This window comes from Hemitrygon akajei, chromosome 16 (genome assembly GCF_048418815.1).
Source record: "Hemitrygon akajei chromosome 16, sHemAka1.3, whole genome shotgun sequence".
Lineage (NCBI taxonomy): Eukaryota > Metazoa > Chordata > Chondrichthyes > Myliobatiformes > Dasyatidae > Hemitrygon > Hemitrygon akajei.
This window is the reverse complement of record NC_133139.1, coordinates 12,343,251-12,360,471: the sequence shown is the minus strand read 5'-3', so window position 1 is coordinate 12,360,471 and position 17,221 is coordinate 12,343,251. Positions and strand designations below refer to the sequence as shown.

General features: G+C 41.7%; 1 protein-coding gene across 8 annotated transcripts in view; it reads left to right on the top strand.

Annotated features, from left to right (window-relative positions):
- The window catches only part of cbarpb (CACN subunit beta associated regulatory protein b), a 262,852-nt gene that overhangs the window by 179,061 nt on the left and 66,570 nt on the right, over window positions 1-17,221 (top strand). For all 8 annotated transcript variants that reach the window (XM_073068267.1, XM_073068259.1, XM_073068261.1 and 5 more), the window contains one exon: window positions 13,634-13,796. In XM_073068267.1, coding sequence (XP_072924368.1) covers window positions 13,634-13,796 — 163 coding nt within the window. The remainder of the gene's footprint in view (window positions 1-13,633; window positions 13,797-17,221) is intronic.

Here is a 17,221-nt window from a genome sequence, read left to right as displayed (position 1 = left end):
TGACACTAAAAGGATTTGATGCAAACTTTTAAAACATCTTCACTTCAAGGTTGGGTTATTTAAAAAAAATTTGCAACAACTCCCTCTCTATTTTGGGCTTTATCCAGGAGGAGTGTTGTAGAAAGGGAATTTTTAAAAAACAAGTTGGACTTGCATTGTTGGCTGCTCCACATCAAAAGAATGTTGTGGTTAAACAAATAAATGGTTGAGCCCTTTTAGTCATTTCTCAGATCTTTCCATGATTGCAAAGGCTATGAACTGGCTAGAGTCACAGTGTCACATAGCACAGAAACAGACCTTTTGGCCCAACTGGTCCATGCTGACCAAGTTTGTTAGCTAAGCTGGCCCTATTTGCCTGTGCTTGGCCCATATCCCTCTGAAGCCCACGGGTTCCCAACCTGGAGTCCTCAGATCCCTTGCTTAATGGTGTTGGTCCATGGCATTAAAAAGATTGGGAACCCCTGTTCTAAGCCTTTCCTATTCATGTATACCAATCCACGTGCCTTCTTAATAATGTTAATCTACCTGCCTCAACAAAAGTTCATTCCATATACTGACTACCCTTTGGGTGAAAAGTTGCCGCTTGTGTCCCTATTAAATCTTTTCTCTCTCACCTTAACTTGTGCCCTCTGTTTTATGATTTCCCTAACCCTGGGGAAGAGACTGTGCTTATTCTATACCACTTATGATTTTATACACCTCCATAAGATTGCCCCTCATTCTCCCTCACTCCAATGAGAAAAGCCCCAGCCTGCTCAACTTGTCTCGTAACTCCATCACTCAAGTTATGGCAACATCCTTGTAAATATTCTCTGCACTCTTTCCTGCTTAATGGCATTTTTCCTGCAGCAGGGTGACCAAAACTGAACACTGGTTGCTTCAGGAAACACAAGGGATGAATGGGGAATGAAAATGTAGTCAGAAAGCAACCAACAAAGAGTTGCAGTCTTCTGGCATGTTATTGATAGTTAGGATAGCCACCTTTCTGTTTCAGCAGATACAGGCGATTGGGCTCGATCAAACATTTTATTTATGATCAAGACTGTCATTTAACCCATAAGTGACTTTGAGAAGGTGATGGTGAAGTCTTGCAGGTTGAGTGGTGAAAATATTCCTACAGCTGTGTTCAGTGAGTTCTAGAATTTTGAACTACTGACAATACATTTCCAAGCAGTCCTGGTAATCTTGAATGCAAGTCATTAGCTTAACGATATGCAGAGCAAAATGAAACTGAACATACAACAGGAGCAATAAACAATCTGTTGGAGGATCTCAGTGGGTCAAGCAGCATCTTACGGGAGGAAGGGAACTGTTGAGGTTTTTGGGTTGAAGTCCTGCAGTTCTGGATTCTTTCAGTAAAGTATTTGTTGCTCCAAATTTCAGTAACTGCAGTCTCTTGTGATTTCATAGAACAGGATGAAGTGAAGTGTATGCATTATGTAATATTTTGAAAGATTTGGCCTTCATGTCATCTTGTTTTGACAGCATTGGGTGTCATTGGTCAAAGGATATAATTTCAAAAATATTAATGGTTGATCTGCAAAGTTATTGAATAATTGCTTAATATTGATTACTGGAAACCAAATCCCAGTTGTTGTCCAATATAAAAAGACAAATGTTATAAATCATGTCCACAAAATTCATATAATCACAAACAAACTTATCTACTGCATACTATTAATATGTGCAGATGTTTTATCAAGTTATTTACAAATTATTATTGAATACGCACTCAGTGGCCATTTATTCGGTACACCTATAGACTTGCTCGTTAATGCAAATATATAATCAACCAATAATGAGGCAGCAACTCAATGCACAAAAGCATGCAGACCAAACATCAGAATGGGGAAGAAATGTTATCTGCATTGTGGGCTGTCTGCAAGTGTTACCATGCATCTGGCACCAACGTAGTAAGCCTACAGTTTACTAACCCTAACGGTAACCTGACCTTCTTTGAAAAGTGGGAAGAAAACATAACATCTGGAAGAAAGAAAGAAACACGGACAGTCACACCTTCAAACAGCGATGGGAATTGGATCTCGATTGCTGATCACTGGCACTTCAAAACATTCCCTAATCACTGTACTACTGTGCAACTTTTCTTCAAGTGTATCACTCTAAAACTCTGATAGGTAATTATTTCTCACTTCCACTTCTCAGACATTGTCCCCATTATCTCAATCTTGGGTGCCCAAAATGTGTCTAATAAATTTCTTCATAGTGTGTGTGATGTTTCACCAAGATCAATTCTTGCTGTGGGGACTCTGGGCTATTTAAATGGCCCAGAACAGGAGACCACAGAACCACTGAGTGGTAGGGAGGGAAGAGCGTGGGAAGGAAGAAAGTTTGACCTTACACTGAAAATGTCTGCAATCTTTCGGATAATTGTAAACCAGTGGGCCTAGGGCCAAGAACAAAACTTCCTAATTAGGCTTCATTTGACATTGCATCAGCGATCATCTCAGATGTTGAGTGGAAGGTGGAAAAGTATTATATCAGTACAGCAATTCATATATGTGTGTATATATATATATATATATATATATATATATATATATATATATATATCCCCTCCCCCTCTTCCCCCTCCCTCTCCCCCTCTCCCCATAAGATCATAAAGACCATAAGACATAAGAGCAGAATTAGGCCATTTACCCTAATCCCTGTTCTAAAGGCATATCCTGATATTCTGAGGCTATGCCCTGTGGTCCTAGACTCTCCCACTATAGGAAACATCCTGTCCACGTCCTCTCTACTGAGGCTTTTCGGTATTTGATAGGTTTCAATGAGATCCCCCCTCATTCTTCTAAATTCCAGGCCGAGAGCCATGAAACATTTCTCTTATGTTAACTCTTTCATTCCTGGGATCCTTTATCATGAACCTCCTCTGGACCCTCTCCATTCAATTGCTCATGTGAAATTACTTCATTTTAAAGCCAGAGGCAGAGACATGGGGTGAGCTTAAATTCAGATAAAACTGTAAAATCAGTGATATCAAATCTGCCTGAAATTATTCATCACACTCAGCCTTGCCTTCCATTGATTTCAAGCTGTGATCACTGTAGGTGAAGAATTGTCTTTGTTTCTGCTTAGAAATCCAGTCAGTTTTCTTCAGCATTGAGCATATTCCACCTCTACTGTCTTAGGAGTTTGCATTGATTCGGCAAGTTATCTAACATTTTGATAAACATCTATAGGTGCACAGTGGAGAGTATCCTGACTGGTTGCATCACTGCCTGGTATGGAAACATCAATGCCAATCTAAAAGCCTACAATAAGTGATGGTCACAGCCCAGTCTGTCACAGGCAAAGCTCTCCCCAGCATTGGTACAAGAAGGAGTACTGATACAAGAAAGCAGCATTTATCATCAAGGACTCCAACCATCCAGACCATGCTCTCTTCTCATCTCGAAGGAGATGAGGTCCCACATTACCAGGCTTAGAAACCATTATTACCCCTCAACCATTAGGGCTTCTGAACCAGTGTGGATAACTTCACTCACTGCAACTCTGAATGGATTCTACAACCTATGGACTCACTTTCAAGGACCCTACAACCCACATTCTCAGTATTTACTCATTTATTTATAATTAGGTTTTTTTGGACTGCTCAGTTTGTGTTCATTTTTACATTGGTTGTCAGGTTTTACTTGTGTGTAGTTTTTCATTGATTCCATTGTATTTCTTTATTCTACTGCGAAAAATGAATCTCAAGATAGTAAATGGTGATAAATATGTACTTTGATAATAAATGTATTTTGAGCTTTATTTCTTCTGCCAAAATGCATGACCATACAATTCCCTATGCTGTACCACAAGGTACAGAAGCCTGAAGGCACACACTCAGAGATTCAGGAACAGTTTCTTCCCCTCTGCCGTACGATTCCTAAATAGACATTGAACCCATGAACACTACCTCACTTTTTTAAAAATATATATCATTTCTGATTTTGCACTATTTTTCATGTATTCAATATACATATATACTTACCGTAATTTATATACTTATTTGTTTTTCCTTTCTATATTATTGTGTATTGCATCGTACTGCTGCTGCTAAGTTAACAAATTTCATGACATATGCCGGTGATAATAAACCTCATTCTGAATCTGATTCTGATTCAATGACTGACTCCTACTCCTGGTCTTAGATGCTTCAATGAGAGAAGCAACACTCAACTATCCAGCAGTCTCTTCAAATCAAAGATGCTAGCTGACACCATTCGGGGTTAGATTCACACTGCTGTCTTTAAGGAGATTGTACATTCTACAGTGACCGTGTGAGTTTCCCCCCACGTTCCAGTGACGTACAGTTAGGGCTAGTGTGTTATGGATATAGTATGATGGCGAGTCTTTTGGACTGCCCCCAGCACAATCCTCGCTGATTTGATTTGATGCATACAATGCCTTTCACTGTATGTCTCAATGTACATGTGACAAATAAAGCTAATCTTTGCTCTTTGGAATGATTTAGTTAAATTTACCATTTGCTATTCTGGGTATCACTGATCTTCCCACTGTCGTGCTGTTTAAGCTGTTCAAATGAACTGAAAAGTTATTTGATCGAAATCCAGCCACAAGCTGTGCTTTTTTTTATTCTTTGAAGACGAATGAATGCATATATGCAAATTATTGCTACTGATCTGGAGCACCTGTAAATGGACATGACACCAACAGACTGAGTCAGTTCAGATCTCATGAAATTGTTTTTAAATAAAAGGGCAATACAAAGTTGCCATGGCAATCTGCATACATTTTACACTGATCAGAATATATCAACAGTTGTCAGGTTCCAATTATTACTATTTCTGAGTGGAATAATTTCTGTCAAATACATTACCGTGCAGGCATATAGTCAGAGTTTCTAAGACTTTTGCGCAGTACTGTATTTGTCAATGTGGAGCAGAGAGCGAGTTTGTAAAACTGGCAGGAGCAAAGGTTGCTGGGAATGGTGAGGGTAGAGTGCCATGAGTGGGGTGTGGGACAGGTGGCAGAGGAGGAGTGCCAGGGGCAGGTATGGGTGAAGACACACCCAGCCCCGAGAAACCAGGCAAAGTTATTTGATTCCAAACAATTAGTTTATTGATCATTACAGAATGCCTCTCTGTTGACTCCCCCTCCCTCCCTTCTCCCTTCCCCTTTTTCCAACCATGATTCCCCTCTCCCTGCCCCCTTCCCACTCTCAGTCCACAAAAGAGACCAAGATCAGAGTTAGGTTTATCATCACTCACGTATGTCATGAAATTTGTTTTTTTTATGGCAACGGTACAGTGCAATACATAAAATTACTACAGTACTATGTAAGTCTTTGACATCCAAGCTATAAATATGTGCTTAAGACTTTTCTGCAGTACTGTGTAACATTATAAAAATGAAATTGTTAAGTATTGCATTTATACAGTGCCAGTTACATTCTCAGATCATCCCAAAATGTCCTGTGTTACTCTACCAATGAATTCATTGGGATTCATTCGGCAGATAGGAGGGCTCTACAATGGGGTGTTAAAGCTGCCCAATGTATCGTCGTCACCAGTCTACCCGCCATCAAGGACATATACACAGAAAGGATCCCAGTAACCTGCATACAGACAGTTTGCCTCACTCGCATTGTGTACTGTGTGGATTTCCTCCCTCAGTCCTAAGACATTCCAGTTGGTAGATTAATTGGTCATTGTAAACTGTCCCGTGATTAGACTAGGGTTAAGTCGGGGGATTGCTGGGCAGCGAGTCTCGAAGGGCTGGAAGAGCCCAAACCACGCTGTATCTCAATAAATAAATAAATCAGGGAAGAGTGACACAACATGCACACCGGGACCACCAGACTCACAAACAGTTACTTCCCCCAAGCCTTCAGGCTGATTAACAACCTACACCCATTACCACCCCCCAGCACCACAACGTACACATCTCCCAGCGTCACTTTATGTACATATCATCAGTCTATGTATACAACAGTTACTTGTGCATTGTCTTTTATAGGATTGCTTTTATATTTATATTTATCATGTTTATTTATTGTGGTCTTTATGCTTATTGTGGTTTTTTCTGTGCGACATCAGTTCTGGAGTAACAATCATTTTGTTCTTAACACTCGGGTGTGGTTCACGTGTACAATAAACAATCTTGAGTCTTGAATGAGGTGCATAGGTAAGGTAAATGGCCTCTGTCTTTTTCCCAGGGTCGGGGTGTCAAAAGTACAGGGCATAGATTTAAAGTGAGAAGGGCCAATTTAAAAAGGGGCCTGAGGGGAAACTTCTTTATGCAGAAAGTGGTGCGTATAAGGAACGATCTGCCAGAGGAAGCAGTAGAGTACAATTTCAGTTTGGAAAGACATTTGGACAAGTTGATGGATAGGAAAGCTTTAATGGGACATTTTCTGGGTCAAACACAGGCAATTGGGTCTAGCTCAGTCAGGCAAGTTAGTCAACATGAACAAGTGGGTCCAAAGTCTCATTTTCCTTGCTGTATAACTCTGACTGTGACTCTGCGTCTCAGAAAGACAGCAGCCAATTGAGCTCAACAACGCCCGCAAATAGAGAGGAAATTCATCATTTAGAAGGACTCTTAGTGCTTTATGCAGCCAGTAAAAATATACAACAGAATGTTCAGACCTGCCAAGTTAGAAGAATCATACTTGGCTGTTTCATTTTTATGTAGCACAGGATGAAGAGGGGAGAAAAAAAAACAGAAGGGACTGACATTTAAGAGTTAGGTATTAATTTGACCTGACTTATGGGACAATTGTTTCTTTGGCTGTCAGTTGTTTGAGCTCCAGGTAAATGTAAGCATATTCTCAATCAATTTTTATTTAATTATTTATTATTTATTTATACAGCTTTCTAGCCCTTCAAGCTGTGCCACACAGCAGCCCAGCAAGTTAACCCTGGCCCTAATCATGGGACAATTTACCATGAACTGTGGGAGGAAACCAGAGCACCCGGAGGAAACACATGCAAGCATGCAGCCACATACAGGCAGCGCGGGAATTGAACTCAGGTCGCCTGTACTGCAAAGCGTTGTGCTAACCACTACGCTACCGTGCCAACCCAATTCTGAATGAACTGGAGCTTGGAGTAAGGAACGGTGTAAAACATAGCACTCGTTAGCATATATCTAGCAATCCTGTTGTGAATATCACAGGATTGACTGTGTGAATGATGGATGTGTTACGCTGGTGTAACAGTGAATTTTGTTTGGCAGGGCTTTATAAATGCACCGCACCCTTGAGCATGTCTGCAGGGAGCACTGCCACAAGAAAGCAGCCTCCATCATCAAGGACCCCCACCATTCAGGCCATATTCTCTTCTTACTGCTGCCATCAGGAAAGAAGGTACAGGAGCCTTAGGTCCCACACCACCAGGTTCAGGAACAGTTATTACCCTTCAACTATCAGGCTCCTGAACCAGTGTGGATGACTTCACTAACCTCAATACTGAACTGATCACTGAACATTACCTATGGACTCTCTTGCAAGGTCTCTACAACTCATGTCCTCAATATTATTTATTTATTTATCTTTTTTTGTATTTGCAGTTTGTCTTTTGTGCACTGGCTGCCTGTCAGTGTGTATAGTTTTTTCATTGGTTCCATTGTATTTCTTTGTTTTATTATGAATGCCCACAAGAAAATGAGTCACGTGGTTGTATATGGTGACATACACATACTTTGATAATAAATTTATTTTGAAATTTGAACTTGAACTTTGAAGGCAGTGTTTCTCTGGATGTTATTTACTGTGTCTGACTTTGACGTTAGGGGGATAAAGTTGAAGCCCTTTCTTTCCCAACACTATAACCGCTGCACACAGATTTCCAATGAAAAATGAAGACAGTCCTTCAATATATTGCATTTCTGCAGCTTTTTCTTGGAAGTAGTCGAGAAGACACGATGGGCTGATTGACCTAATTCTGCTCCTATGTCTTAAATAGTCTTATAGTTCAGGTGTCACAATGAGTTGCAGATCAGATGGAAAGTATCAGAGATACAAGACCGTGGTGCTGTAGTGAGTTAATGGAAAGTCATTGTGATGTGGGTGGGGAAAATCAGAGCTATATTAAAATGTGAGGCAAAGACAGAAACTTATCCCACTCAGTGGAAATAACTAGCCATAGTAACAGAAGTGTGATTGAGGAAGGACATAATGGTTTTGAAGGCTGTGCAAAGGTGGTTCATACGGATGATTCTGAAGATGAGGGGGTTAACCTGTGAGAGGAGAGTGAGTCACTTGTGATTACACTCGCCGGAATTCAGAAGAATGAGAGGGGATCTTATTGAAATATACACAATAATAAAAGGGATAGATAACATGGAGACAAGAAAGTTGTTTCCACTGGTAAGCAGGACTAGAACTATCAGACATAACTTCAAGATTTGGGGGAATAAATTTAGGAGGGAGATGAGGAGTAACTCCTTTCGCCAGAGAGTAGTGAATCTGTGGAATTCTCTGCCCAGGGAAGCAGTAGAGGCTACGGTAAATATATTTAAGACATTGTTGATAGATTTTTGCATAGCAGGAGAATTAAGTGTTATGGGGAAAAGGTAAGTAGGTGGAGCTGAGTCCACAGCCAGATAAGCCATGGTCTTATTGAAAGACAGAGCAGGCTCAACAAGCCAGACAGTTGACTCTTGCTCATAACTCTTGTGTTCTTATTACCTCAAAGTCCATTTTTGGATGGGCGTAGAATAGTCTGAACGGCCTCCTATGGCACGGTGGTGTAGGTGGTACATATACCATCTCTTCTCTCTGTCCAGGTTGAATTGTAAGCTCAGGCGCTGTCCATGGGGAAGACGCACACTCTCCTTGCGACCTTGTGGGTTACCTCTGGGTCACTCCTCCCTCTAAGCTGCACGGGTGTGCAGCCACGCAGTAGCTGAAATGCTCCCGCGCACATAGCCGTTGCTGCTGTGCAGATGGAATTTTCTTTAAAAGTTTAAAAGTTCAAAGCAAACTTATTATCTTATCAAAATACATATGTGTCACCATGTACAGCTCTGAGATACATTTTCCTGCAATAAGTCCAAAATAGAACGATAGCCATAATGAAAGACTGCACCGACTTGAGCATTCAACCAGTGTGCAAAAGACAACGAGCTGTGTAAATGCAAAAAGAAAGAAAAAATAATAGTAATAAATAAATAAGCAATAAATATCAAGAACATGAGATAAAGGGTCTTTAAAAGTGAGTCCATAGGTTATGGGAACATTTCAATGAAGGGGCAAGTAAAGTTGAGTGAAATTAACCCCTTTGGTTCAAGAGCCTGATGGTTGAGGGGTAATAACTGTTCCTGAACCTGGTGGTGTGAGTCCTGAGGCTGTTGTACCTTCTTTCTAATGGCTGCAGCAAAAAGAGAGCATGCCCTGGGTGATGGGAGTCCCTGATGGTGGATGCTGCTTTCCTGTGATGATGCTTCATGTAGATGTGCTCAAGGGTGGGAAGGGCTTTACCTGTGATGGACCGGGCCAAATCCACCACTTTTTGTAGGATTTTCCATTCGAGGGCATTGGTGTTTTTCATACCAGGCTGTGATGCAGCCAGTCAATATACTCTCCAGTACACTTCTATAGAAGTTGGTCAGTGTTAGATGTCATTCTGAATCTGCACAAGCTCCTAAGGAAGTAGAGTCACTGCAGTGCTTTCTTCATAATTGCACCTACTTGCCCAGAATAGGTCTTCCGAATTAATAACACTGAGGAATGTAAAACTGTTGTCCCTCTCCACCTCTGATCCTCTGACGAGGACTGACTTATGGACCTCAATAACTTGTTCTTGCTGACAATGAGCAAGAATTTGTTGCTGTTTCAATCTTCCCTCCTATATAATGTGAATATAAAGTGCTGCACACTTTTCAGGCCATGTAAAAATCTCCTGCTCAGAACAATGGCTGGTCCACGGAGCAGTAAAAAAAATATTAGAAGGAGTTCTGGGCGGTCCAGTTTTCTCCCACATCCGGAACATGTCTAGGTTGGTAGCTTGACTGGCTGCAATATATTGCCCCAATATGTAGATGAGGGTAAAATCTGGGGGAGTTGAGGGGAAATAAAATGGGTTGAGAGTACACGAGTGTTTGATGGTCAGTGCAGAGCACCGTAGAACAAAGTGCCTCTTTCCAGGTTACATGACCGTACAATAAATCGCTCCAATTGCATGAATGGCTTTTACAGCTCATGAGGTCTGACTCCTAGGGTCACTAACACAGTTCCCTCTATGCTGTGCAGTAACTGAAATGCTCTCGGACACGTAGCCTTTGTTGCAGCACAGCTGGAGTTTTCTTTTATGTAATGTGCCAAGCAGTTTTCAAGCCATGTAAACATTTCTGCTCGGAGCTATGGTTGGACTATGCAGTTGTAAAAGAAAATAGGGGGAACATTGGACTAACTATCCAGATTTCAGATTTCTGAATGGACATTGAACCCATGAACACTACCCCACTGCTCTTTTTTCTCTTTTTGCACTACTTATTTAATTTAACTTCTGAAATATATATACTTACTATAATTTACAGCTTTTATTGTTATGTATCACAATGTACAGCTGCCACATAACAACAAATTTCCCAACATAGGCCAGTGATATTAAACCTAAAGGTGTCATAGAGACATAGAAAAGTACAGCACAGAAACAGGCCCTTTGGTCCATCTAGTCTATGCTGAACCATTTAAACTGCCTACTCTCATCGACCTGCACCGGGACCATAGCCTTCCATACCCTTACCATCCACATACCTATCTGAACTTCTCTTAAATGTTGAAATTGAGCTGGCATACAGCTCCTTACCACCCTCTGAATGAAGAAGTTTCCCCTCATGTTCCCCTTAAACTTTTCACCTTTCACCCTTAACCCATGACCTCTAGTTGTAGTCCCACCCAACCACAGTGAAAAAACCCTGCTTGCATTTACCCTAGCCATACCCCTCAAAATTTTGTATGCCTCTATCAAATCTCCTCTCAGTCTTCTACGTTCCAAGGAATAAAGTCCTAGTCAATCTTACCTCATAACTAAAGCCCTCCACAACCTCAGTGAACAGGTTTCTCAGAATGAAACCTGGACAGCCTGAAAGGCCTTTGAAAAAGTCCCACATGTCAAAGTGCTTTAGAAGGGTAGAGTTCGAAGACAAGTTGACAAAATTAGGCCCGACTTTGACTTGATAATAGGATGCAGAAAGTGATGGTGGAGGGTTGCTGTGTGAATGTGGCCTGTGAGCAGTGGTACACCACAGGAATCTGTACTTGTATTATCTATGTTCATGATCTGGATACAGCTGCATGCATAGTATGTTTTCAGATGACATGAATACTGGTGATGTTGCCTAGCCTAGTACTGAGGAGACTAGTGCGAGGCTAAAGGATAACATTGAGGAACAATTGACTGCAGGCGCTAGAATCTGGGGCAACACATGCTATTTTGGAAATAACTTGGAAAATGTGTAGCGCGGGAGGTTGATGGTTGGCTTAAGTTGTTCTCTGATTTTGACAATTTATTTCCAAATGTTTTGTTGTCATGCAAGGAGACATCATCAATGCGGTGGTTATTTGTGGTGCGTTCTCTGAATGCTTGGCCTTTATATACTTATCAATCAGCTGATTGGTCGCCATTACGGAAACTCAGTTGTGATATAGGGAGAGGGTCTCGATGCTGATTGGCTGTGTGGTGAATTCTATGAGTTGTGGTCTGGAATTTTGCCCACATTGGCCTATAAATGGGATTGAGGTCCACATGTCCGTTTACAGAATTTTTCACGGAAAACCTGAGGTCTACATGTCTGTTTACAGAATTTTTCATGGAAAACCATACTTGTAGGAATTCTCTTGCATGTTGTGTGTTTGCTTGTGCCTTGAATTTCACTGGCTGTGCTCTGGGTTCAGGTTGATGGGACTAGGCAGAATAACATTTCAGCGTGAACTAGTTAGGCCAAAGGGTCTCTTTCTGTGTTGCAGTGCTCTATAACTCTATGAATCTATGTCTCAGCCCGAAACACTGACTGTTTATTCCCCAAGCTTGACTTGCAAAGTTCCTCCAGCACTTTGTGTGTGTTACCCGGAGGAACTCAGCAAATCAGGCAGCAACTATGGAAATAAATTGTGGATGTTTCGGTTCTAGATAAACTGTATTGACCTAGAGTGCTGACTCCATCTCTGACCCCATTTCCACCCCACCCCCCGGCCCCCCAGATACTACTTGACCTAAGTTCCTCTAGCTTTTAATGTGCTGCTAGACAATGGGTTTTGGATGGCAGGGTGGAGATACATCTCTGCTAAAGGAGGTGTAAGGTACTCCTTGTCTCCACTAGCCTGCAGGTCACCCTTGGACAAGGTGTCCAATCACCCCCCCCCCCCAATCAGGGTCATGTGAAGCCATGGGATCAGGTAGTGAATGGTCATATGAACAACTGGTGTATATCACTGTTTATTCCATACCATGAAAAGAAATACACGGTTGATGTATTAGGCCGAGACCCTTATCAGGGGAAGAAAACAACTATGTTTGAATAGCAGAGCAGACTTAGTGGGCTGAATGGCTTAATTCTACTCCCGGAACTCTGACACAAGTGCAGCACAAGTAATCCAGGATCAGGACCATCACTCTGCAGAGCCGAAGCCCAGGTTCCAGACTACATTCAGGGTCAGGTCCTTTACCCTCAGATCAGGGTGAACCTTAGCAAATCTGTCCCTGGGAGTGGGGCAGCACTGAGCATGGGTCAGCAATGGATTCCAGGGCAAACAGAGTGAGGTGAGTGGCTCTGTGAAGTTTTATTCGTTGAGTAAAGAGACAGAGTCAAATGACAGGGAGAAGTTGCACGACAGAGTTCATAAACACAAGAGATGCAGCAGATGCTGGAAATCCAAAGTAACACTCAAAATGGTGGAGGAACTTAGCAAGACAGGTAGCATCTATGGAGGGGAATTAATAGTTGACATTTTTGGCCGAGTCCCTTCATCAGGACTATGAGGATGGGTAACAGCTTCTTCCCCCAGGGCCTGAGACTACTGAACTCCCTACCACCTCACAGGTTGGATCACGTATGAAGCTCCAGTAACGTTAGTTATAGTGTTTATGTTTTGGCTTCTGTCATAAATGCCTCTTACACTAATTGTAAGTCTTCTGGAATATATTTTTATTATTTGTTCATTTATTTGTGGTAATATTACTTTATATGTGTGTGTATGAGTAATAGGTATTGTGTTGCGCACCTTGGTCTGGAGGAACGTCGTTTTGTTTCGCGGGATACACGTATACAGTTGAATGACAATAAACTTGAACTTGAACTAGCTGTAATGAAAGTAATTTTAAATGGTTTTCAAACAGAATTCAAAGCTTACATTTGTGACATAGCTTTCCAGTGGTGCAGCTAACAATTGTTGGAAAACGTTGATGCTGAACATTTTGTGAGGTGGTCAAAGGATTGCATTTTTGCAGTGTACAATAAGATCCCCTCTCAAGGCCAGTTACTGAAGCAAGAGAATGTGGTTTCTCCGACTGAATGCCTGCCACTCCATTCTGTACACCAACTAATGGACTGGTTGCCATGGCAACAATGCATTGTGTCCAAAGGCACCTTAGCGGATTTTAAAAAAAAGCAAAGCAAAAATTTATTGTCACGCTGTAATCTGTAATAATTTTCAATCTTACAGAAATTACCATCAAAGTTGACGATTCAGAGTGCTTATCAACTGGCAGCTATCATGACTTGGAGACCGAACGATTTCTATCCACCTGTTCAACTGGTCGCAGAGTTTCTTTCAATGAAGCTTCGCTATTCGACCATGGGAAGAAAGCACAAGAGAAAGGACGGAGGTAACGCATGCACCATTGCCTCATTGATGATCACAAGTTTTGATTTTGAACCTGACGGATTCTAATCTATCACTCCACTAATACCAATGAGGTCCAAATCACCTACTTTGATTTTTCAATCATTTGTATTGGTTAAATTTTTACTTGACATAGTCTAGACACACGAGGTTATCCAAATGCTGGAAATCTTGAGTAACACCCACACAAAATGTTGGACTATTTCATGTAAGTCATAGAGCCATTGAAAAGTACAACACAGAAACAGGCTCTTTGGCCCATCTAGTCCATGCCAAGCAATTTAAACAGCCCACTCTCACTGACCTTTCACCTTTAACCATTGACCTCCGGTTGTAGTCCCACCCAACCTCAGTGGAAAATCAGAAACAATCTAATTTCAACCCCATGCACATCTAGGCTTCTTGAGCAAGGCACACAAAATGCTGAAGGAATTTAGTAAGTCAGGCAGCATTGCCCTAATGACAAATCTCAGCCTGAACCATTGACTATTTATTTATCTTCATAGATGCTGCCTGACTTACTAAATTCCTCCAGCATTTTGTGAGTGTTACTCAAGGCACCTAAATGCGCATGGAATTTAAATTAGTTTGTTTAATCTTTTTGGTTTTTAAAAAAAATTTTTTGATCCTCGTTAGTGCTTTTTTTCTATGATTATCACCAATGCTTAAAAACATTTAAAAAGCCTTGGACAGCAGTGAACAATCTGCGTTTCTGGGACGGGGCCTCAAGACACATAGACTGAGGGCAAGTAGTCAGCGCTCCATCTACCAAAAGTGAAACTTCCCGGTGGCCAAACATTTTAATTCCCATTCCCATTCCCGTTCTAACATGTCGGTCCATGGCCTCCTCTTGTGACACGATGAGGCCACCCTCGGGGTGGAGGAGCAACACCTTATATTCCGTCTGGTTGCCCTCCAACCTGATGGCATGAATCTCGATTTCTCATTTGATTTTTTTTAAAAATTACACCCCCAGTCCCCTCTTCCTCAATTCTCCATTTATAACCTCTTCTCACATGCCTATCACCTCCCGCGGTGCCCTTCAGCTCCTCCCAGAGTTAACCACTCACCTACACTTCAGAGGCAATTTGCGGAGGCTAATTGACTGACCCACCCATACATCTTTGGGATGTGGGAGGACATCAGAGCACTTGGAGGAAACCCACTGTCACAAGGAGAAAGAAACTCCACCCAAACTGGACCAAAAGGTTAAGTTTGAACCCAGGTCACTGTCACTGTGGGGTGGCAGCACAGTTAGCTGCACCACTGCACTGTCCCTAGTGCAATAGATATGCAATGCAATTCAATTCAAGTTTAATCATCAATCAACTATACATGAATGTCTATGAATACAGCCAAGTGAGGCAGTGTTACTCTGGGGTCAAGGTGCAAAGCATACTACCAACAGTCACACACAGCACATAGGCAGATAGACACAGCCACTCATTAAAAGAGTTAAATCTCATGCCATCCAATGCCGCTGCAGAAATCTGCAGATGAACACAACAAAGCTTACCTTCAGAGCAAACTTAGCCCCGATCCCAGCCTGGACGCCATGCCACACTGCCTCTGGTGGAGCGTGCTGGCTTCAACGCCCCTCTGCTGGTGGCTGTAAACAGGCAACACCATGGCTTCAGACCTAGTCTCGCACAGACAAGATAGTAAGCATATGTGGAACATCAGTAAATGAAACCACACAGAATATATACATTATATATATATATGAAATAGATTGTACTGAAGTTCTTGGCTAGATGAATGTTTAATTGGTACAATAATTTCTGGCTTTCTTTCACAATTTGCTTATATAGGACATGTCAGTAGAGAGAAACTTTTATATAACGATCCCAGGGTGGCTGGCCCTAATAATTCAAGAATGATGAATGTGTGGGTTTAAGGTCTGAACAATTTAACGTAATATAGAAGTGGGCTGCCATGCATTTGCTGATAGAACAATTGATACATTGAAATGAGGAACAAAGAAGAAATGGTGCTGAAGCAATGAACCATGAGGGAAAATTAAAGGCAAGATCTGAATCAGGTTTAATATCACTGACATATATTGTGAAATGTGTTATTCTGCAGCAGCAACACAGTGAAATACGTTAAACATGTACTCAGTGGTACTTTATTAGGTATACCCATGCACCTGCTCATTAATGTAAGTATCTAATCAGCCATACATGAAAGTGTGCAGACATGGTCAAAGTTTGAAGTACATTTATTATCGAAGTACTGTATGTGTACTGTAAACAACCCTGAGATTCGTCTTCTTTCAGGCAGCCACTAAACAAGAATACACAATAGAACCCATTAAAAAAAAACAAACAACAAAGACTGTCAAACACCCATTGTGTAAAAAAAGGAACAAATGGCGCAAACAATAAAATGTAAGCAAGTGACACACAGAACGTGAACCGCAGATTCTGCGAAAGTGAGTCCACAGCCAGGGAGGCGAGTGAAGGATGTAGCCGTGGAGCCAGTTCAGTGCTGGGGTGAGTGCCAATTGTTTCAGGCCACAGCTGCAGAGCCAGTTCAGCGCTGAAGCGAGTAAACCTCGCAGAGTAGTGAGATGAACACCGGTTCGTCCTTCACCGTCGTCCTTGATGCCTTGATCAAATCATGCAAATGGTAAAAGAAAAGTAACCAAAAACACTTGGAACATGAACTGCCCAGTCCCCAGCTGCAGAGCCTGTTCAGCTCCCTGTACCTCCCGAGAGGTCAAGTGGTTCAGTGCTTGTTAAAGCCAAACACCAGATGGGGAAGAAATGTGATCTAAGTGACTGACTGTGGAATGATTGTTGGTGCCAGATGGGGTGGTTTGAGTATCCCTGAAACTGCTGATCTGAGATTTTCATGCACAACAGTCTCTAGAGCTTACAGAGAATAGTGCTTAAAAAAAACCAAAAAAATCCAGATCTGTGGACGAAAATGCCTTGTTACTGAGAGAGGTTAGAGGAAAACGCATTCAGACAGGATGGCGACAGTAACTCATATAGCCATATTTTACAACAGTGGTGTGCGGAAGATCATTTCTAAACACGCAATGTGACAAACTTGAGGTGGATTGGCAGAAGACCACCCAGGTTGAAAGGTGAACCTAATGAAGTAGGCACTGAGTGTACATCATGAAATATGTTATTTTGTGGCAGCAGTACAGTGCAATACTTAACATATACCATAAATTAATATTAGAATATACTATGATCAAAACTGGGATATACAGTACTATACAAAAGTTTTATCTAATTAGTGTGCCTAAGACTTTTGCACAGTACTGTAATTGTCAACGTGCAGCAGAAAGTGAGTTTGTAAATCTTGTAAAGGGTGTTGGGAATGGTGAGGGTGGAGTGCCACGAGAGGGGTGTGGGACAGGTGGCAGAGAAAGGGTGCCAGGGGCGGGAGGGT